The 24,162-nt window shown below is 43.7% G+C and overlaps 2 protein-coding genes across 3 annotated transcripts in view; one reads left to right on the forward strand and one right to left on the reverse strand.

Moving 5' to 3' along the window:
- The window catches only part of BORCS8 (BLOC-1 related complex subunit 8), a 17,489-nt gene extending 13,671 nt beyond the window's left edge, over positions 1 to 3,818 (forward strand). The window contains exon 4 of the mRNA XM_088478428.1: positions 2,464 to 3,818. Within this exon, the coding sequence (XP_088334554.1) occupies positions 2,464 to 2,575 (112 nt within the window). The 3' untranslated portion in view covers positions 2,576 to 3,818. The remainder of the gene's footprint in view (positions 1 to 2,463) is intronic.
- TMEM221 (transmembrane protein 221) overlaps positions 1 to 23,360 on the reverse strand; it is a 25,199-nt gene extending 1,839 nt beyond the window's left edge. Inside the window, exons 1-4 of one of the 2 annotated variants that reach the window (XM_088478427.1) lie at positions 23,209 to 23,360; positions 22,208 to 22,498; positions 14,492 to 14,577; positions 8,255 to 8,869 (exon numbers count right to left, since the gene is read on the reverse strand). In XM_088478427.1, the coding sequence (XP_088334553.1) occupies positions 8,304 to 8,869; positions 14,492 to 14,577; positions 22,208 to 22,494 (939 nt within the window). In that variant the 5' untranslated portion in view covers positions 22,495 to 22,498; positions 23,209 to 23,360 and the 3' untranslated portion in view covers positions 8,255 to 8,303. Of the gene's footprint in view, positions 1 to 8,162; positions 8,870 to 14,491; positions 14,578 to 22,207; positions 22,499 to 23,208 lie in introns of those variants that run through there. The other variant, XM_088478426.1, reaches the window with a different exon arrangement.
- Between the last annotated feature and the right edge of the window lie 802 nt (positions 23,361 to 24,162).

The raw sequence follows: 24,162 nt of genomic DNA on the forward strand, positions 1-24,162 counted from the left end.
TGTCACCAGTACAAGAATTATTTATCAAATATGCATATAGAACAGAAATAAGTTTACTTAACCTCCTAGACTAAAATATTTTTCTTAGGAGCGTCCTTAAGAAGTGTAGCGCCTTGTTCAAATTGTGCACTCAGTGCATGTCTCAATTGAAGATAGGTAAAATACATTGACCATAGTGGTTTAAGCTCTTCACAAATCTGTTCAAAGTCTTCATGACACTGCTCTTATATACCGGTCTTATTTTAGACACCACCTATTTCAACCAAAGATTGTTTCCTTCAGCTAGTGGCAACTCCTTTCCCAACATCTTATGCACTAAGGCCCTGATTCAGAGCCGGACGCTCTGACCAGAGCGCTCCCTCTGAATCAGGGCCTCCCTCCATTAAAATGGAGCGTCCTCCTGGACGCTCGTATAGCTGTGGGTCACCACCCACAGCATATACGAGCGTCCAAAAAGTTGGTCGCGATGGTCTTGACCATCGCGACCATCGGACTTGCGACGGAGACCCTGCGGTAGGGTCTCCCAGCCACAAGCCCTGGAGTGATTTTGGCTCTATCAGAGCCAAAATCACTCCCACTGACATCACTAGTGATGTCAGTGTGGCTGGCTTCAGACTGTAGGCGTTCCCATGGGAACGCCTCCGTCTGGCCGCCACGCCCCCGGCACGCCCACCAAAGGGGGCGTGCTGTCAGTCACCATTGACAGCACGCCCCCTTTGGTGCGAGACCCGAAGCGACAGCTTGGCTGTCACAGTCCGGGTCTCGGTCATGCGCACGACGGAACTCCTTCCGTCGTGCGCATGCGCAGTGGGGAACATCGACCCACTTGCGAGCGTACTGCCGCTTGCGAGTGGGTCTGAATGACCCCCTAAGTTCCAGATCTTACCTTTCTGTGCAAATGCCATTTTTCCAAAGGTCTGCTCATTCACACTGCAGAAATCACCAGGAAAATGGTGCCTGCGCAGTAGACTCTTGCATAGTGCCAGGGACTAATGAGGAAATCTGCCCCTGACCTCATTGTTTATTAGAGTACTCCTAATGTATGCTATAAAGATGTCCCAGGTAATAGGGGTTGCTGCTGAGTGCTCATTAGCAGATCTGAAACAATCATATAAATTGATTAATTCAGTATATTCTCTCATCAGTGCCAACCAAAATGGATTAAATTTCCAGGATGCTTTGTCCTGGCCTGTATTAAAATCAGCAGTCAAGAAAAAAGGAGAGTGATCCAAAATCCCTCTTGATTTATACTCCACATTGAGTATTGCAGGAACTAACTGAAGAGAGATTAGTGCTACATCAATCCTTGAAAAGTATATAATAAGACAAAGAGAAGCAGGATAATTGAATTTCATCTGGGTTCCTCAAATGTCAAACATCCACTAGGCTAAAATCCCCTACCATCTGGGCAGAGGTCCGCAATCCACTATTCCCTCCACCCACCTGTATCTGCAAATAAAACATTATTGAAATCTCCCATACACAGAAGAAAAGAAGTTCCAGCTCTTTAACACACTGTTACACTGCGCCGTCTTTTCCATGCTAACAACTGTTCCCCAAAGCACTTTCCTGCTACATTCTCTTCTCCCATCCCAGACCTCTCTCTTCCCTCCCTCCCTTCAAGCCTGTGTGTTCCATAGGTTCCATACCTACTGTTGTAACCCAAACCTCACTGTTTGTAACCAAGTATGGGTGACTCGACAGTGATGTGCTTACTATGACTTTAGAGATGCATGTAAATGTAGCTAATTGTCTCAAACTTATGACATTTTAAGAAGTCCGACATTGACATTGTATTATGGGCCTGATTCAGCACAGATCGTCTGCAACCGCATGCACCCGCTCACTGCGAAAATATGCAAATGAATGTGATTGCAGTGCAATCGCAGCACTATACCAAGACGCCCATCACTGTATAAAGCCGCCCACTTCCCATTACATACATCCGCAAGTCAGTGAAAACATCGGTAACATCGGACCCATACGCACTGTTGTGGTTGATTTGACCCTGACTCACAGACTGCGAAACTTCCTGTCTCCATCTAGACCCGATCGCAGTGGCCGGCTAGCGCACGCGCCCTGCGATGCATGCGCAGAACGCAAACATCGACTGGTTGCATGCGTCCGCAGCCTTGTGATCCAACCTGAATCAGGCCCCATGTCTTGTTCCTGTGTTTGGAAGACTCCCTTACTGTTATGCAGGCATGTATTTATTTGGATCTGAAAATAATCCCCTGCTATGTTACAATAGCCTCCTATCATAAAAAGGAAGTAGGAAATGTGTAGCTATACTGCCCCCCTCTGTCTGGTTTCAGAAGCTTTTACATGCATATATTGTTTAATGGTGAAAGGTCACATTGTAATATATGCCCTTACTTAAAAATAAATACAAATTATATAGAGAGAACGTGTAGCCCTATTTAATATGCTTACCATGTTTAATTTATTATATTCTACTCCCAGTGCAGTTAAAAGTATGACCTTCAGCAGTGTGCACTTCAAGAGTATTGATGGGCTCCTGAAACAAGCCATCAACCTGAAACATCAGCTAAACACAGTGCAGAGCCGCAGGTAGTGTACAGGATACTGATTGGCTGTCTGTCTAGTGATCTTCCTGCATAGAAGCAAAGTTCTGAGCAAGAAAAGACTGTCAGAGGGAAATCCTTCTACTTCCTGGATTGAATAATGGAATAATTAGTAAATGTATGCCCTTGTCTTATGATATAATGGTGAAGGATATCTGAAGCAAGAAGCGTGGTTATAAGAACAAATATTATGAAGCTGTATAATTAATATAAAGAGTAGTTTATAGAGCGTAATGAAGAGTTTGCAGAAACACCTATAGCATTGAGATTACAGCACTCAATAATGCGGGTACCAGGAATACTGTACATATCCATACAATACATACAATCCTGTGCAGTCCTTTTACGCTGGACTTGTCACGCTATACCACCACAACAGAAGGATCTGGACTGTGATATTCTGATGCAATTGTGATTGTATGTAAGAAATGTGTAATACACTGGTAAAAAGTATTTCTCCATGCGGTATAAAGTTACTCATGAAAGAACAATTCATGTCTTTTTCTGAGGTCTTCTGTGCTAATTAATAGGAGGTTTGTGACTGCACTGCAATCTGCACACTCCCCTACAGTTGGGAGCTGTTGTATTTGTGTTATGTTTCAAAAAACTCTTTCTAACCACATGTTTATAACCAAAAGGTACTACCTGATTGTAACATGAAGTTCTGCTCTAGTGATAACAAAGCACTGCACATAAACATTATTTGTAAGCTTTGTGACCGTGCTAACTTGCCTTTTATGTGTGATATTACTCTCAAAATCCTGATTATAGAAATGTGTAAACTAGTTGGGTAAAATGTTTTTTTTTTTTTTCCTATTTCTTGTTTTCCACCCACTCCCTAAAACCAACTATATGCTGTCATTTTGTTGTGTAAATGTTACATCAAAGTACAGACCATGTTCTGCTGCCATTTGTATATGTTTTATTAAATTATTTTATTGTTTTTTTTTAATAAATATCTTTTTTAAATATGATGGGAGAGTAGAGATTTAACGCAGGATGAAATACTTTGGTTAGGCATTATTTTTTTAGGTATAATTAAAATATAAGTGGGTATAAACTTTTTTTTTTTTTTTTAATTACCAAGCATGTCGCTTGTCATTGGAAATTCAGGAATCCCTGTAATGCCTAGTTTATTATCTGCCACTCAATCACAACTAACATTTATCCATAATGTCCTCACGGAGAATAATTTGTTTAGAAGTGCAAATAAAATATGATTTATTTTTAAAATGACTTGCCTATTTTTTCCCGACTGAGAGACTGCTGCATTAATTTGTGGTATTTTGTTTAATCTTTGGTTAAAATGACAGTACAAAATTGGAAGATATCTTTGATTTGGAACACAATGAGAAGCCAATCTAAAAAATATTTAGGTGGACCAACATTCCCTCTTTTTATTTTTTATTTTAATTTTTTGTTTTGTTTTCTTGCATATGAACCCTCTTATTTACGTTACATTTACTTAAAACTTGTCTCTTTAATGGAATGACAATGGACCTGATTCAGAGGTACAGGCAAATCCCCTGAGACTGTGATTCAGTACACAGCAGCTCTGCCAAAATATGCAAATGTAGCAGGTGCCACGCCATGATTTGTACAGACACTCTCATCAATGCGTCTCTGATCCGCCGCTTGCATACAAAGATGCACCGTTGATCCTCTGGGTAGCTCTATGGTTGCTCAGAATGTTCGTCAGAAGTCAGTCGCTGGAGCCATTACAACTGCATATACATACACAGTTGCTGGCCAAGATGCCACCAAAACATTCGCGACACAACTGCGTCTGACTTGCCATCCTCCCTTTGCCTCCATCAAACGCTTACTGACTGTCAATCACTCTGCATCCAAATCCTCGCTGTGACCACTGTCTGTACTCAAACTTGGCGCATGTGCAGTTCAACTCTGACACATGCGCAGTACAATAAAAATCGTTGAAATCCGCAAACATCGATATTGTGTCCACCTCAGACCCTATATCTTTTTTCCTTTAGGTGACCTTGACCAAATTATCATGAACAATGTTACAATGCTTGAAATACTTTAAGGATATGTGTAATGGCGTTCCTGGGGATGAGGGAAAATAGTCCTCTCGCAGCCTAGAACTACTTGGGTCCTATCACCTTTGATTTGCAAACAATCCCTCTGGTAGGGATAAAACGGTCACAATGACTCAAGAAAAATAACAAAGATAAAATGTAAACAATGGTATCAATGGAAGACGAGATGCACAAAAAAATATGATTGGTATAAATGTGAATAAAATATGTAGTTTTCTTTTCATCAAATACTTGCCACAGAATCACTGAATAAAGTGTCTGTGCAAATGGAATACATTAATAATAAGTTGGATTCATACCATCAATGTTAGAATGGGGCCCCTTGACCATCCGGACCTAGGAACTCCGGACGGCTGAGCAAGGGGATAGATGTAATGAGGCCCAAATGCTTGTATGAGATGGTTACAATCCTCAGTCACTGCAGCCAACGTGTTTTGACCACCTCCTGGGTCTTTATCAAGGCTAAACTGTTCCATTTGCACGTACACTTTATTTATTCAGTGATTCTGTGGCAAGTATTTGATGAAAAGAAAACTACATATTTTATTCACATTTATACCAATCACACTTTTTTTTGTGCATCTCGTCTTCCATTGATACCATTGTTTACGTTTTATCTTTGTTATTTTTTTCTTGAGTCATTGTGACCGTTTTACCCCTACCAGAAGGATTGTTTGCAAAACATTAAAGTGATTTATTTCATCTTTGTCATATATTGCATGTATTCAAAAGGGGCAGCGCCAGTGAGCTACTTACCCTCAATTTTGTGAATGTTACAATGCTTGCTTTTAACAAAATTCACTTAAGTAGAATTAAGGCAAAAGTGAGGGAAAGTGCTGTACACAATTTTATACCAAACTCAACCCAAGTTGTTACACGTGGGATGTTGATGGGCAGTAGTCTGAAATGTAATGTAACATTACTGCATATTCACAAGCTATGGAAACAAGTTATCGTACATTTAGTACCTGATAGTTTAATATACGCCTTATTTTAGAGCTCCTCTTGTGTGGTTTCACATTGATCTTGCCCTGGAACCTATCATTTGCGAGTATGGGTGATGCAGTTGTGCGCAAACAGAGTGGTGTAACTTGACTGTAATGGTGCGTTCCCATGTAGGCGTAGTTCAAAGTGAGCATGCCAGGATATGAAGAGTTAAGATGCTCATAAATCTGACACTGAGTGCTGCAATTCATCGCTCTGCCAGAGTCAGGGAATCGGAGATATTCAACATGTTGAACAATCTTGATTCCCCAATCCTGACCAAAAAACGTCGTAATCTGCCAGTCTGGGATTTTTCACATGTTGAACTTTCTCAATCCAAGACTGATCGGCGATCGATGGCTGCGGATCAGGTTGGATCGGCAGAACGGGGAGTTGAGGCTGTAGATGTATGGCCTGCACTACGTGGAAGCGTAAGTATCTGTTTCCAGTTGTATAGGGTGGTGCAAGTGTGCGCTGATGAGGACTGGTATGAAACACAGAGTGAGGATAGGGAGTGGGCGCACAGCAAAGATTCGTATGACTGTATACAGGCAAATATATACACATTTATTATCATTCCTGCAATGCAGGCGCTTCTATGGCTGATTTCTGTTTAGTGTAGTACCAGATTCCACAATTTTTCTTTCTTTGTGTCTAAAATCAATTCCCTGAATTCTTCCTTGTCTTGTAACAATGATGATTTTATTGATGAGATTTACCTACACAGAATTTTAGAGTTAGGGAGCTTATTAATGTTTTACCCTTTCTATTTTGGCAGTTTTCTACAGGTGTGCAGTGGTCAAGCGACAATATCTTTGCAGAGAAAATGTGGTTTTACTTTTTGAACCATAAAAATGGCTAATACCTATTTTTTCTTTTTTATTTAAAGGGTTTTCCTTTTATTTTTTTTTACCCTGTAGTCATACATACCACATACATTTGTATCCATTCTTGTAGATTTCAGTGATTTATAGCAGGTTCCCAAACTCTGCCATTACAGCCCACGTTGATGGGATATCCATGTTTGAGCACAGATGACTTAATTAGTAACTCAGTCAATTTGATTTAACCATCTGGACTCGAGCATGGATATCTTTAAAACCTGGGTTTGTAATGGTGGCGTTTGGGAAACTCTGCCTTATATGCGTCTGTGAAGATATTACTGGAGTTGTTTTATAAATTCAGCCCTCCTGTCTCATGACCTCATGCAAAGAGGCTGCAAAATTATGTTGCAATTTAAAAATTCACTTGCAGTAATCTACTATATGCACGATTAAATTACATATTTATAGCACTTGTAAAACATAGTGAAAATAAAAATCCATTGTACTCTTAGGGCCTGATTCAGACTCGGTCGCAAGCGCTGAGCGCTCGCAACCGGGTCGACGGTGGCCCACAGCGCACGTGCACGACGGAGCCGGCTCCATCGTGCGCATGCGCGAGAACCGGCTAGCGACGGGCAATCCGTCGCTCCGGGTTTCGCACCTAAAGGGGCGAGCTGTTGATGTGGAGTGACAGCTTACCCCCTTTGGTGGGCGGGCCGGGGGGGGTGTTTCTGCCCAAACGGAGGCGTTCCCATGTGAACGCCTGCCATTTGGGGTGCGATTCCAGCTCTGTTAGAGCCAAAATCTCTCTGGGGCTTGCGGCCACGAGACCCTACCACAAGGGTCTCGTCGCAAGCGCGATGGTCTTGACCATCGCGACCATCATCATGGCCGTTCGCTATAGCTGTGGGTGGTCACCCACAGGTATGCGAACGGCCAGGAGGCCGCACAAAAAAAATAAATAAAAAAAACGCCCTGATTCAGAGCGTCCGGCTCTGAATCAGGGCCTTAATTCTGTAAACTAATGTATTCTTTGTTTCTACACCCTGTTCCAGAGGTTCCCAAACGCTGTCCTCGGCACCCCAACAGTTCAGGTTTTAGAGATATCCATGGCTGAGCACTGGTGGTTGGATATAATTGATGGAGGCACTAATGAAGTCACCTGTGGTCAAGCATAGATATCCTTAAAACCTGACTGTTAGGGTGCATTGAGGAACGCGTTTGGGAACCTCTGCCCTATTCCTATTTTCTTTATAAATATATTGAGAAACTTAGTCTTCACCAACTGTTATAAATGCAGATGGTAATACAGTGTATATTCACTTAAATTGACTTATTTCATATAATTCACTTTAGTGAATAGTGCTTTAATACACTTTATTATAATTGAATCTCCAAAAGTGGTGATTATAACCCCAGTGGCGAAACAAGCATTACCTTGTCATTGACCTTTTTATTTAATCAAATCCTAGAATTGTTGGAATAGCTTTAGTTTTAAAAGCTTCATAAATAAAGATTTTTGGTCGCACATGCTACATGTGTGCAGATTGTATGTAGCACATTTACTAAATTAATATCATAGGGTATAATTGCTAAAGATTGTACTTTCAAAGCCGACAATTCTCAGTGACTCTTAGGGCTGGCTTTAAAAGAGCAGTATTAATACAAGCAAAATTAGACTTTTTACGTGTATTACTATTGCCTTTTTAAACCCAGCCCTCAAAACCACCAAAAGTTTCCTGCTTTGAAAAACTTAGTAAATATAACCCCATGTGTACACTAATGTTCTGGGAATACGCACAATGTAAATGTCTCTGTACATACTGTACTTTGATAGAGGTATGATTTGTTCATACTAGTGTGGAGTCTTTCCCTACCACTCCTGGTTTCCTTAATACCATTGTTCTCATTTCCTGGGTTACCCCGTTCCAGGGCTTGGAGTTTGGCTGCATAAGACCAGATTCAACAGAGAGAGTCCGTTGCATCCTGGGGATGTTATAGCGCTCGTCTCTGGTGCTGTTGCACATACTTCCACTCTGTTTCACCACACATTGTGCATTGTTGAATGAGGGTGAAAGAGGTTGCAGTTTCTGTTGCTGCTGTTTTTGTTGCTGCTGGAGAAATGGAGGGTAGGAAAATTCACGATGGATCTCGGGGCGTGGACGCACTGGTGACATATCTTTATCATTGTTGAGGTCAGAAGAGGGTGTAGAGTCATTAAGGTCTCTCTCGTGGGCAGAGTCATTTTCATAGAGAGTGCTTGGTACATGGTCATGATTCTGGCAGGTGACCTGGGAGGCTTTGTGTAGAGTTTGAGCTACGGTGACTATCATAAAAATAGAGCCCAAGCTGAGTATACAGGAGCTGGCAATTCCCGTCTCAATTTCAAACAGGATCAGCATGTAGAGGGAGAGAGCTGCAGAGATGGGACATAAAATGAAGCCTGACATTATAGAAACACTATGCAGCATGTATTACTTCTGATATGTTGAGATCATTTCTAACATCTTTTACAAGTTCAGCATGCATCTTCCATTTGCTAACAGCTAGTATTCTCGGATATTACTGTTTATTTGCATTATTGAAATATGTTACCTCAGCCCTATATCACAATTTAATGTGAGAATAAAAATAAGGCTCCACATTTTTAAGATGAATGTCAGTACAGGTTGAGTCTCCCATATCCGAAATGCTCGGGACCACGAGCATTTCGGATTTTGGATTATTCCGGTTTTCGGAATACCTGGGGGGGTCCCGGCAGGTGTCACGGGAGGCCCCGGCGTGTGCTGCGGGTGAGTCCGGAATGTGTTGCAGTGGTCCGGCGGGGTTTTTGCGGTGGTCCGGCAGGTGCTACAGGGATCCGGCGGGTGTCGTGAGGGGTCCGGCGACTGAGGCGGAAGGGTCCGGCAGGTAAGGAGGAAGGGTCCGGCGGGTGCTGCAGCTGTAACGAGGGGTCCGGCGGGTGATCGGGAGGTGGCCTGGCGTGTGGACCATGCCCACGCCGCTAGTCATTGGCCGTTACTAGTGATGCACCTAAATACTCCGGTTTTTGGAATATTTCGGTTTTTGGAATAACGGATATGGGAGACTCAACCTGTACATCCTTAGGACATGGAGCGTGATAAGAACATAAAAAACAGCATGCTTCTTTTTGAGAACCAAATACATTAAAATAATTAAAAGGCAAAGGGAATGCTAGTTGCTTTTTGTGGTTGTATTCTGGCGCTCACTGGTACTTTTTAAAAATCTGGTGGTTGACGGCATATTCAGTAAAGGGAGTGCAGGGTATATGATTCCGGGCCTGATTCATTAAGGATCATAACTGCAATAGCGCACACAGGTGGCTGATTGTTGCGTACTGCACCGCAGTGCGAGTGGGTGAAGGCTACACTGCGATCACGCAGAGCATGGTAATTCATCGCAGAGTGAGTGACAGGTAGTCAGCGTTTGGGGGTGGTGACGGCAGAGTGATACGAGAGAAATGCAAAAGTGCCAGTCTGTTTGAATGCCGTTACATGGGCGTGCATAAATTAGCCACTGTGATGGCATACGTAGCTTGAGTACTTACTGCGTGCAGGGTATCAACTTCTAAATAAGGTCAGGGCTGCTGTAATTGTGCGTGAGGGGCCGATGGTACTCGATGTGACCGATGTATACACAGGGCTGTGAGATAGTGGTAGTGGGAGGCAGTGGGCATCTCTATTCTGGCAGTGCGATAGCATTCATTAGCATATTTTTGCAGCAGACCTGCGTGCGACTACGTTACTGCGATCGCAGTAGCGGTCCTTAATGAATAAGGCCCGCTGTTTGATGGAGTGACCCACTCCAGGTAATTGTACTTTGTGATGTAAGATTTCTGCTAAGTAACATTAGACTTGGGAAACTGGTATCCTTTCATCAAGCCCATTCGTTGCATTAAGACACCTCAAAGGATCTCACAGACTTTTATAAATTTTTTTAAAACTGATTTATAAACGCTTTCATTAAATTAAACTGATTATTGAAAATTGTGAAATAAATCCTTTTGGGTCTATGTATTAATTAATTCCAGGAGGAAGTTGAAATTTCTATTAGTGGTAAATGTATAAATTAAATTAAAACCCTTTTATTTTCTTCTGCAGTCTGACATGTAGCTATATGCTTAAATATATTTTTATTTGTAATGCTATAGGTTACTCAGTTGCTGTTTGTCTGCTCTACATTATCTGCAGCTTGAATAACTTAACAGTAATGATTGTGTTGGGTACGCACTTACACAACGGATTGGTCAGCAGACCGATCTGCTGTCCAAGTGGCTGATTGGTAATTGTGTATAGTTTACTAATCAGCCGCTCAATATGTCTGGCCTGACAATCACAACTGCACATCCAGTCGGGGGTCCCTGCAGCCAGTGTACGGGGAGTCGGCGGGTCGCCCGTACACACATGCAGATGCACCAATATATTTTTCAGATACATCGGTATCAGCTGTGCTGCAGGGCGACCTGATATGTCTGTGAATGACTTAGGGCCTGATTCAGACCCGCTCGCTAAGATGCATACTCTCGCTGCTGCCCATGGTATGCGGTGTATGCATCGCAGTGCGCATGTGCATACCTTAGCGAAAGTTCACAATGCATTCGCTCGCTGCGCATAGACAGCCCATCAGAGTGAGTGACAGGGGAAGCCATTTGTAGGTGGTAACAGGGGCTGGCCATTAAAAACGGGGGAGTGTAGGTGCAAACGCAGGCGTGCCTGAGCATCTCAATGGCGTTTTATAGGGGTGCATAATTATAAGACAGCATCATAGTACACGTCACCTGGCTTGTTTTTACACTAAAGTGCTCGCAGTGCTTGCGGCAGGGTATGGTCAACCTCAATTGCTGCGATATCATCCGATGTTACCCGATGTACCGATGGTTGCATACACTTCCTGGACATGATGTGCACAAGTGGGCATCTTAAAACAGGCTAGTGGGTGTCTGCATACACTATGTGATCGCTAATGTGGGCGTTCTAATGCTTTGCTGTGCGATAGCACTGCCTACGCAATTTGCATGCACATCGTGTGAGCGATCGCATCTAGTGAGCGGCTCTGAATCAGGCCCTTAGATCACAGACATATCGGGTGTACATACCTGCCAATGCAGCGAACGAACAATATATTGACAAATGTGTACCAAGCATTAGTGATCCCTATTTTATCAGGCATTGCAATTATTTTAGGGCCACACAGAACTGCATGTGTGTTCAGCTTTGGACTCGTGTTCTAAACAGGGTTTAAATTGATAGTTTTGTAGCAAGCTGAAGGATACAATAGAGACACAGGTTGGGTACGTGATCCCGGCTGTCAGAATCCTGATACCGGCATCCCGACAGTCTTAGGACACTGACACCTGTCTTTAAGTATACTAAACCATAGAAACCCCCTCCCCCCCCCCTCCAAGCCTAAACCTAACACTACTTCAGTAAGGATGTCGGGGCTGGGATTTTGACTGGTGTCGGGATTCTGGCACCGGCATTCGGACAGCCGGGATTTAAACTACATCCCAGATACACTAGTGTACAGTAACTAATTGTATATAATAAAAACAGGCCTACTTATCAAGTTTATCCACCCCTTTATTCATATGGAAACAATAGTTTCCACATGATTCGAATATTTCTGCAATTTAAAGAAGACTGATTGACTGACAATCTGCTACCGTTTGTTGGCGTGGAGGGGGCGGCGATGGCCTCCGTTTCCCGAAATGGAGGCGTGTCGACGCCATTGGGGGGAGAGAAGAGACTAGGATCTCCATCGGCTGAGAGAGATTTCCTAGCCTCTTCCTCTCATCTGTGGCGGCTGGCTTGTGTGACCCCCATGGGTCACCTTAGTCGGACGATGTTTCCACAGAGTATCCAATGCTGCATTGGACAACGCAGCTCGGATAAGTAATGCACAGGAGACGTCAGGGGCTGGCTGGCAACTTTTTGCCTGGGGGGCAAATTCATGCAGGCGGCCCTGGCAGAGGAGTAGCGTGTTGCCAGGGTGCCCGAAGAATGTGCGTGCTATGGGTCCCCCCCCTCAAGTGTTCCAGGGAGGAGGCGGGTCCATATGGGATTAATGTAAGGTAAAAATAAAGATTAGAGGCAGCCCCCTGTCGTAGTGCCCATAGGCCGTGCCCCCGTGTGCCACAGGAGAGAACACCCTTATGCAGGCCTCCAGTAGTGCCCCCAGTAGTGATCCCCCCTATGCAGTGCCCCAAGTAGTAAGCCCCTTATATGGTCCCCCCTGTGCAGTGCCCCTAGTGCCCCCAGTAGTAAGCCCCTTATATAGTGCCCCTAATAGTGGTACCCCTATGCAGTGCCCCAATAGTGGTAACCCTTATGCAATGCCCCTTAAATAGTGGCCCCAGTTGTAGTCTCCCCCCTATGCAGTACCCCCAGTATTGCCCTTTATATAGAGCCCCCAGCAGTGGTCCCTCCCCCTATGTAGTGCCCCTAGTAGTAGTCCCCTCCCCCCTATGCAGTGCCCCTAGTAGTAGTCCCCTCCCCTTGTAGTGCCCCTAGTAGTAGTCCCCCCCTTGTAGTGCCCCCAGTAGTAGTACCCCCCTTGTAGTGCCCCCAGTAGAAGTAGCCCCCCCTTGTAGTGCCCGCAGTAGTATTAGTCCCCTCCTTGTAGTGCCCCCAGTAGTAGTAGTCCCCCTCCTTGTAGTGCCCCCAGTAGTAGTCCCCCCTTGTAGTGACCCCAGTAGTAGTAGTCCCTCCCATTTGTAGTGCCCCACTAGTAGTAGTCCCCCCCCTTTGTAGTGCCCCCAGTAGTAGTAGTCCCCCCCCTTTGTAGTGCCCCCAGTAGTAGTAGTCCTCCCCCTTGTAGTGCCCCCAGTAGTAGTCCCCCCCTTGTAGTAGTCCCCAGTAGTAGTAGTCCCCCGCCCCCAGTAGTAGTCCCCCCCCTTGTAGTCCCCCCTGTAGTAGTAGTCCCCAGTAATAGTAGTCCCCCACCCCCCTTGTAGTGCCCCCAGTAGTAGTAGTCCCCCACCCCCCTTGTAGTGCCCCCAGTAGTAGTAGTCCCCAGTAGTAGTAGCCCCCTCCCCCTTGTAGTGCCCCCAGTAGTAGTAGTCCCCCCTTGTAGTGCCCCCAGTAGTAGTAGTCCCCAGTAGTAGTAGTCCCCCACCCCCCTTGTAGTGCCCCCAGTAGTAGTAGTCCCCCCCTTTGTAGTGACCCCAGTAGTGCCAGACCCCCCCCCGCCCAGTAGACACACGTAATATAAAAAAAAACCTGAATCCCCGCTCCCACCGCCGCCATCTGCTCCTCCGCCTGTCCTCCCGGGCCGGGCTGCTCTGTATTATGGGAGAGACGTCATATGACGTCATGACGCTTCTCCCATTACACACTGCGGGAGTCAGAAGATGGAGCGGCTCCCGCAGTGGGTGCAGCAGCAGCTAATGAGAGTCTGACAGACTCTCATTGGCTGCTGCTTACAACAAACACACAGCTGCTGGAGCCGGCGGCTGTGTGTTTGTCACTTGTGTAGCGCTGACTGAACTCCTTCCGGTCAGCGCTACACACGCGGTGCAGTCTGTCACAGTGACACAGACGGCCCGCATGACGCTGCGGCCCGGGGGGCATATGGCACCCTGCCCCCCGGCCCAGCCCGCCATTGGGTGACGTGATGCCTCCTGCTGCATTACCAGATCTGCAAGAATCGCAATTTCAAAGCTGCCTGCGTGCATACATCATATCTATAGCCTGCGTGCATACATCATATATCTATAGCCTGCGTGCAGCTTTGCAACTGCGATCCTTGCTGAATCAGGCCCTGAATGTGGACATTAATAAATAGCCCAGACTCTTTTGAGTGCTTAATAAAGCATTTCAGGTTTCAGCAGCGCAGTATCACTGTTAAAATAGCCTGTGCTTGCAGGTCTTCAGTGTGTTGTATGCAGAAGTGATAAATTCATCTAACCCTTTTGCTCACAACAGACCTCGTGGTAATTCATAATATAATAAAATACTGAACCGTGTACATTTAACTGTATACTGTAGGTAAAAATGAGAGTAACTAAAGTAAAACTTACCTGCTAAATATAATGAAATTCCAAGACAGAACAGGCAGACAGCGGATTGACGAATACTTCTGTTATCTAACAGGAACCAGTCACACCTGCACAGATGATAATAGATCACATTGTCAGAACCAATAGATTAATATGCAGTGAAAAGGGTTCAGTGGTACCTTGTACAGTCCTGATCAGTTTCTTGTAGTTATAATTGACAGGTCTTTATATGATTTGTGGGTTGTTTTTTTATGGTAAATAATTTGGATCTTCAAAGTATGTACACATATATTGGTAAAGAATACAGTTAACTTAGAACAATGTATTTTATATGCAAATTTCAATCTTTGTATATAGTAGACGGTTAAGCATTTTACTATATTCAGCTGAAGCAAGTACAGCATGTAGGCAGGTCTTCACAAACAACGCAAATAGTTACCAAATGGCACCAAATTCCAAGAGCAGGTTGTTTCTGATGTTTTTCCACATGCCCTAACAATGCCCTTGTTTTGGCCATTTGAATTCTTTTTCTAAGTGGATCTATTGCAGTCAGTGGTATAAAAGTGTGAAAGATGTGGGAAAACAGTGCCATGCAACCATGCCCGGTACTAAGGGTGCCGGCCACAGAAGGATGTCTCTTTCAGCTCCAGACGGGAATACTGATGACCAGACCCGACGCTGCCAAAGTGGCAAGTCTCCAGAACTCCCCCAGCCCCGACACTGCACTGTCACCTGTCATTGCGGTAGGGTCAGTAGCAGCGGAGGCTGCCCCTTCCCTCTCCTCCAGTTCTCTGCTTTTCCCGGGTACCAGCCTGTCACTCGCCTAAGAAGCTCTACCTCCCTAGACAACACTGAATAAAGCCTGGTAAGGCATAACTGTTACTTTTTGGTGAGGAGAAAGGTTTAGTGAGTGTGGGGGGGTTAATGAGTGCTGATAGGTTGTATATGTGGGGGGGTTAATGAGAACTGGCAATATGTGTGGGTCAGTGAGTGCTGACAGGGTGAGTGTGTGTGGGTTAGTTAGTGCTGGTAATGCGTACAGTATGTTGAGTGCTGGCAGAGTGAGTGTGCAGGGGTTAATGGGTGTTGGCAGAGTGAGTGTGTGAGGTTAATGATTGCTGGTAATGTGTGTGTCCTGGCAGGGTGAGTGTACGTGGGTTAATGAGTGCTGACAGGGTGAATGTGTGTGTGGGGGTGGGTTAATGGTATGATGTGTGGTATAATGTATTGGATGCATAACTGTATGGCGTAGTAAGAATTTGGGTCACGTGTGGCATATGTATTGGTGGCATTGTGTGGCATAATTATGAACTGGAACCACAGCTATGTGGCATACAATTGTGCACCGGGCCTGCTTGCAACTTTTCTTGTGCAAATGTGCCCGTTATCAGAAACACACTGAAGTGCATGTCTAGATGTCAACACGAGAGAGAGAGAGAGAGAGAGATATGACTTATTTTCAATTAAAAGTAAAAAAAAAAAAAAAAGACCACATTTTCCAAAGGAAATCATGCGTCTGCCAAACACCCTCACATCACAAACAGATGATGCACCAACTTACTATGTTCAGTGCTCCACAGCTAATTCCCTGTCTCACCTCAGCGGACTGTGGGCCGGTAATCTCTTCTTTGCATGCCTCAAGAGCCACAGAGTCAGGGCTTGTGTATGGTGGTGGGCCGGCGGCAACACTGAACGGGGAGTTCCTTGGTCCTCCCTCTTGTTCTTTACATAGTGTGCATCTCTATGGGGCTGGGTTGCGGCTGGGCGTTCGGCCATTTGCTCCTCCTATTTCCAGTTGTTCCATGGTGGCTCCCAGATTCAGTGTATTTGCCTGTGCGCGCCGGCAACATGCTTCTGGGGAAGTGCAGGGTGCAAGTCAGCACTTGCAAAAGGGGCAGGGCGCACCTCAACTTTTACAAAATGGGCAGGGTCTGCCAAGTAAGACCAGTAGCATGAACACTACTAAATTTGGAGAACCACAAGTGCCAGCATGCCCTGTCATCCTTTGCCCACTAGCACCTGTAATTCACCTGCTAAAAAGTAATAATAAATTAAAAAAACTCACACCAAAGAATATACCATTTTATGGAGATAACAACGACCCACACATCCCTCGTCTACCACTTTAATACTCATCAATATATTCAAGGTCCATGAAGAGTCTATGGCAAAAAAAAACAAAAAAACACCACATGACTAGCTTTGTGAGATGTTTCGGTCATGAATGATCAAGTCAAGCTGAGTCATTGTATATTACAAATATACAAGTACAGTATATTTTGACCAATCAGAGTAAAGCGCCATGAAAGCAGAGGATCATGTATACCTACATGGAACGAAGAAGACACTTCCAGACCCTAGGACTTAGGTGAGCAATAAATTGAAAAAGAAGGCAGTGTGGAAGGGGTTTTATTTCTAATGTTTTTTGTTTTGTTTGTTTTTTTTAAATCGGTGTGTGTATATGTGGTTTTTTTACAGTGTTGTTTTCTATCCGCACTACAGCTCCCAGAGTGCCTTGGGTGGCACTTATGATCCCCAAGTCCCATCATGCACTAGCAGCCATGGGTATGCTGGAATCTGTAGTGTGCAAGGGATAAATTATATTTTTTTAATCAATTTTTGACACATCTCAAAACCCACCTCCAAGTAGTGTTGGCAATAGCCCTAGTGCTATCAGCATGGGGCTGGTTATCCTAGTGGGGGTCCGCATTTTTAACTTTTATATGGATCTGATCCGCCTAGGAAATACAGCCCCGTGCTGACTTGCTCCAATGTAGAGGCATTCACAACATACAGTTCTGGTCAACTTATTAGCACCCTTGTACTTTAAGTACATCAGGTACAACACCCTTTGAATAAGATAAATGTAGCGAATCAGCTTTCGTCTATAGACACTTATGTTTGTCACAGAACAGCTAAGGATAAACAATAACCATTTAAAAAAGCAATAGGCAAAAAAAACTATAATTGAAAGCTTGCAATGCCACAAATATTGGCACCCTTTTGAGCAATTTAAATCAATTTGAATTAACCAATGAATGATAGCTTTAATGTTATAAAAAGGCCACCTTTTATTCCCTGTTACAATGGTGATGACAAGAGAGCTGTCTAAGATCAGCAGAAGTGCTACCATCACGAAACACAAGACCTCTAAAGGGTACAAGTCTATCTCTAAAGACCTCTGCCTCCCTGTTTCAACAGTGTGCAATGCTATAAATCACTTAACAGGCTAATATATTTTCCAAGAACCACTCAGAAATTGTCCAGTTTTTTTTATGATTGAATTAGGTCAAGAACATCTATTTATAATTGATCCAACACGATGTTATTAAAAAAAAAATTGTTTTAAAACGCACAACATTTATATAGATTTTTTTATATCAATTAACTAGATCTGATCATCGTGCCTTTATATACACTGGAGGGGGGCTGAGGACCACTTCATTTACATGGGGGGTACTGCCGTGCTGCCCGATCAGCAGTGATCAGCTGCATGGCAGACACTGGGTGAGGGGCTGGGAGATCACTCTGTGATTGGCGGCGCTGGAAGATTAACTTCCGGCAGCTGTCTGGTGGGGGTTTCTTACTGGTCGCATTGTTTGCGACCATGTCAGGAAATGTACAGTCTGGCATGGTCACAAATAATGCAGCCACGCCAGGCAAGTGGTTTAGAAATTTGGTACTCGTGGAACTGTGAAGAACCTCCCTGGACGTGAGAGAAAGAGAAAAACCGATGAGAAAATACACCACTTCAAACATCCAAAGAGCTGAAGGCTGACCTGGAACAATTTGGAGTCATGGGGGCTGAATCAGCAGCGGACGATGATGGGGCAACTCAAGCAGATTCCAGATTAGAATGCAGGACCTGTTCTGCACATGTGCAGAATGGGTCCTGCGAGATTGCTGGCAGGCCCCCCTATGCCAGACTTCCTGGCCTCAAAAGCCAGCCAGCCTGAGTAAGCTGAGATTTACTCAGCTGGCCAATGCGACCAATAGTCACGATGGTGATCCCAAGCTGCGACCTCGGTGCAGCACTGGGATCGCAGATGCTGACAGGAGGCATATCTTCACTTCAGACGCTTCCTGCAGCATATGAATTTTAGCAAAGCAGATCCTTTGCTAAAATTCACAGAATTTCAAAGCAACTTGTGTGCAATTCATACTGTGGCTCAAACCAGGTCAGGTCCTGTGCGACTCGCCTGCGCCAGGCATCTTTTTTGCTCAAAATGTGTCTTATTCGAATAAATAAAACAAATTGAAGTGACAAAACTGTGTTGCTAGCATACACTGGGCCTGATTCAGAGACGGATGCTCTGAAAGAGCGCTCGCTCTGAATCAGGGCGGTTTTTTTTGGAGTGGCCTCCTGGCCGCTCGCATAGCTATGGGTGACCACCCACAGCTATAGCGATCGGCCAGGTTGATGGTCGCGATGGTCAAGACCATCGCGATCGTCGGGCTTGCGACGAGACCCTTGTGGTAGGGTCTCGTGGACGTAAGCCCCAGAGAGCTTTTGGCTCTAACAGAGTCGGAAGCTCTCCCACTGACATCACTGGTGATGTCAGTGGGGCCGCCCCCAAACGGCAAGCGTTCTGTTGGAAACACCTCCGTATGGCCGGACACCGGAGCACCCGTCGCTAGCCGGGTCTTGCGAATGCGCACGATGGAGCCGGCCACTAGAGCTTGCAACATTTGTACATTTGTGTGCGACTGAGTCTGAATCTGTAAAAACGTCTCCGATGCCTCATTGTGCTTCATCTGTGACTTTGTACAAGTGTACGTGTACATGAGTTATACCAATTCCTGTGTAGTTAAAGTCATTGTCCGTAGTCCCTAATACACTGAGCAGCTGTGACTAAGAGCAAAATTTAAAGAAAAATACAGTACGCTATTCGCCTTGAAGCCTCTCAGTGGCACCGGACGTCTCGTGCAGTATGGCGTAAAGATGCTCTGTGTATGAAATCACATCTGTAGTACAACTTTCCCTCACATTTATCTGTAAATGCCAGCGAGTGGTGATTTCTTGAGCACAATGCTGAGTTAAAGTTTCACCAACTAGCCTTACAGTGTACTGTACACTGCTTTTATGGGCAATTTGTTTTTAGTTTTTGTATTGTTTTTTAAAATGTGAAAATGTTTTCTAATTTATTATCTCTATATTTATGCATGATTAAATAATTAAAATGTTCAAAGGTTTGGCAAGGCATAGCAATGGAATCAGCAAGTCTTGGCTGGTAAACTATACTGTCAGAATGCTTGGTATTATTTAAAAAATTTAAAAAAAGTATAGCAAATTAAGAAAATAAAAAGTTAAAATCCGAAAATCATTTTTAAAAATTGCACAAACAGGTGTTGCATAAGCATGTACATTAATAATAACTGTAACTGCCACTACTACCAGTGCCTACCCCATAAGGGGGCAGTTCCCAGCTGCTGACTGTTAGGAGTTAATGGTCCTGCTCCATGCTGGGTCATTGTTTTCAGGAGTTGCTGAGAACAAAGGATGAGCATCTGAAATCTGGGGCAGAGACTGAGAGAGGCAAAGAGCAGCCTCTTGAAATGTAAGGTTGGAACATGAGCTACATGTAATGAGGGGATGGATGGAGGCCACTGTGTACTATGATAGGAAGACATGTTCTCAGCACCAGGCAGACTTTATTATGTCTCATTAGAATAAGGCCATATCCCGTCTGCAGCAGAAGTGCTTTGTTATATACAGACCATACTGCATCTAAGTGACAATTGTGCGAAGCTCACTCAGTTTTAGGATCCCCACATTTATGGAGAAAGTTAGCAGAAATCATATTGCTGAAATTTTTTAATCCAAAACCAAATAAAGAGTTTAAGTTTCCTTGGTCCAATACAAAATGAGTACACTAAACCCTACCATACTCTAAACTAGAATGACATTATAGACTTCTAGATTTGCATCTCTAACAGGCTGTGACATCATTACAATCCCAGATCCTGCTACACCACCAAGTTGTGTCATGTAACAAGTCGCCTCTGTGTTGTCTGCAGCTATCTGCAATCTGTCACTTTAAATTGTAATTTTAAATCCAAAATAGAAAGAATGTGAGACTATAAAGGGGCCTTCCACTTTATTTAAGATCTTTACAAACTCTTCTCCCTTCCTTTTAGTATTACTTTATGTTAGGTATTCCCTATGGTTTGCTGTATTGGATACATATAGACAGGACTGCATCCAATCACTTTCACCAGTGCTCTGGGGAACATCCAACACAGTGGATCTAAATGAAAAGCTATAATGCTGCTGTGTCCTATGTTACGTGCTAGGGAGAGAGCAGAGCAGATGTCTCGATTATATGTGAGCTCCCAAGCCATGCTAAATATAGGTGAATGGAGGGAGTCCCAGGGGAGGGACAGCTTAAATAAAGTGACAAACCCTTTAATAATGTGATTTCACTGCTGCTCTTGACCTTTTGCTCTTAAGCCTGTCTGATGAACAGTTATTTACATATGCGACCATTGCTGTATACTGAAGTATGTATGGGAACCATGCCTGTGGCAGTTCTTTATGTAATGAATAACAGCCATTACACTTAAATTCAAATTTGTAAATTTCATCATTAAAAAAAAAATAACCGTTTTAAGCCGAATTACCACCTGCGCACCTTCCCCTCCATCCTTGTATTTTCCCAGTGCCTCTAACAGCCACATCTGAAAACCGTGGTTGTGTTACACAATGAAGGGCATAATGTGATTAGGAGGCCAATCATAAAGCGCAATCAAGATATTAGAACTTTTGATTGGTCCTATTATTGTGCAATATTTATAATACAGAAGCAGTGGGGCCCCCAGGAAAAATGAATGCACCAAGCAGCTCCTGGCTAGGGGGAGGAGATAAGCAAAATGTAGTGTGTAGTTTGTAGTCAGGGGCAGAACTATGGGAGACAATGGAGGCGCCTGCCGCCGGGCTCCAGCTCTGAAAGGGCACCTCCTCCATTGTCCACAACATATTCACTCCACTTAGGGCTGTAACTATGTACCTGGAGTGTACCATCACGGCCGCCCAATACATGGCACCCCTTCCCGGCACCTGAGCAGCCACCATACACTAGTGGAGAGCTCCATGTCAGACCATCGACTGCTGCCTTCATCTATCTATAGCCTGTCTGCATGCAAATTGCTACATTACAATGTCAGCGTCTGTGACGCGGAGGCACTAAATTATAACTTGCCTCCGGGCGTCTGTGATGAACTTACGCCACTGGTTGTAATGCATTTTTAACAGACAAACTGTAAACACTGAAGACAATCGGTGATTTTGGTACGTATACATGACTTAACATTAATTATTGAATATTTATATTATAAAGCTTGATCTTAACACCATATTCAGAAGTTTTGCGGTGGTTTTAAACTTAGCTTTAAATAATAAAATTTGTTAGGAAGTTATGGCATTTAAATTAAACGATGGTTCTAAGCATTGTTATATCAAACTCCACTTTTCTTTTATTTTGACCAAAAGTCTCTCGAAAAGCAGCTTCAAAATGACATGATCAACTCCTTTTTAGACAAGCGAATTCAACTTGAGGCCTGCAATTATAGCATGAGGTGTGCATCAGTACTAATTCCTAGTAGGCTGTATATTTTATATATCTAAAACCTTAACATCAAAGTCTAAATTTAATACATAAATGTATCTCAAACAGTCTTACATTAGGTTTTACATCATAGTATATGAGATTGAATACTACTCAACTTCCATGCACTCACCTGCTAGATTCGGGGTCTTCACGGCACACCTCTGCAGTGAAATATGATTGGAGCAGACACAGCAGGAGACAACTGGTGTTCACTGCAAGACACAGAGCAGCCAGTACTGCTGAAGCTGGCAGTAAGATCCTACCAGCCCCTGGCCCCAGGCCGGCATCAAAATCTCCCTGTTTAGTTGCAGTCTGAATCTGGAAGATTAGGATGACCGAAAGCGAAGCCATGATTGAAGCCAGAATGCCAAAGAGAGCCAGTACTATTATAGACTGCTGGCTGTAGTGAGAAGGCATTTTTCTGTATGCAGAAGAGAGGGAATATGGTGAATAAAGTTTCCTCCCATTTGCCACCAAAATACTTATCATATGCATTAGAAGAAAAAATAATAATAACAAAAAGTATTATAGTAAAATTTCTGTTTCAAGTTATATAAATTAAACATAAAACAATATTGCAGACCAAAATAAGTGTAAAATTTTGATACTAAATTAATACATCTAATTGAATACATACATTTAATAAACTGGTGTAAATAGTTCTACAGATTGTCAAATTTAAACTTTGCACATATACCAAGCAGTTTCCCAAATCAGAACTGTTATTAATTAGTAAACATTTAACAGGAAACAACACAACAGGTTGTATAATTAGCTATTGGCTAAGGGAAACAGCAAATCTAAAAAGTAACAAAACGTGCTTATAATTATATAAACTAGCATAGTGTTAAAACATTACTGGGAATGCATATACATACAAATAATTCAACAGAAGTATTTACTTAGCAATGTCCTCAGTAAACCTGTTTTATAAAACTTGATTATATTCACATATAAATCACTCACTTTAAATGAATGATAGACTTCGGAGACAATATACAAAACAGCCAGAGTTCAACATAAAATTCCATCTCACAAATCTTTGTCAACCTGCCACCAAAACTATCTCTAAACCACCCACAGCACAAAAAGTGCATACATATATATCTGATTCATATGAATGTCACTCACCATACTGTGATTTTTCTTTTCATTACTCTCTGAAACAAACGACCTTTTTTTGCCTCTTCATGAATTCCTGAAAATTACCTCTTGTGATTAATCGATGAGTTATAGGGAATATAATATATATATATATATATACTACTTTTGTAGAAAAAGAGAGGGAGTTCTGAAAGGATAACCTCTTTTCCAAGACTCTAGGAAACTCTGGGGTTTCCAACAGGATAAAAGAAGGAATCTTTCAATTGTTTGGTAGAGGGCAAAGAAGGAGGGGGCAGGGGCGGGAATTTCAACCGTCTTTTTAACCTCTACCCCTGCCAGGAATCACTTTGTCAGAAGTACGGTTAAACATAATTTTCACTTGAACATGAACACTTTCAAATATTTACTAGACGTTAGCACACTCTCAGAACATTGACTGTCTTTATTACAGTCACTGGGGTAGATGTTTTAACCGCCGAAGCGGTATCAGCGCACGTTATGTACACTAATACTGCCTCTTCCCCATGTTTAAAAGGGGGGCTGGGCAGTAAATGACAGGTGCGCATATGTCATTATCGGCACTGCTATCTACAAGACAGCAGCGCCGATAGGCAGGGCAATGTCTGAATGGTCTGTTCGCCTGATCGTTCCGCCCACTGCAGCTATCGATATCGACAGGTGCAGCTTGGCGATGCCTATCCCCACAGCAGGGACAGCGCTGTCCGTGCTATGGCAGCTGCTGGCTCCAGGGCTGCATGCGAGATCTCTTGATACTTGCGAGATCCTGCACCGGCCAAGACTGCGGTGATCACCGCAAGGGGGAGTTATAACTCCCCCGCTCCGGACGATGAGATGACAATACATCTCATCGTTAGTGCTTCCTGCTTAAAGTATCGTGCCGCTATAATATATCTACCCCACTGTCTTATACTTGCTCATAACAGAGCCATACAATGGGGGAGATGTATTATCATGCCACAA

Source organism: Taudactylus pleione, unplaced genomic scaffold (genome assembly GCF_031769625.1).
Source record: "Taudactylus pleione unplaced genomic scaffold, aTauple2 ptg000214l, whole genome shotgun sequence".
Classification (NCBI taxonomy): Eukaryota; Metazoa; Chordata; class Amphibia; order Anura; family Myobatrachidae; genus Taudactylus; species Taudactylus pleione.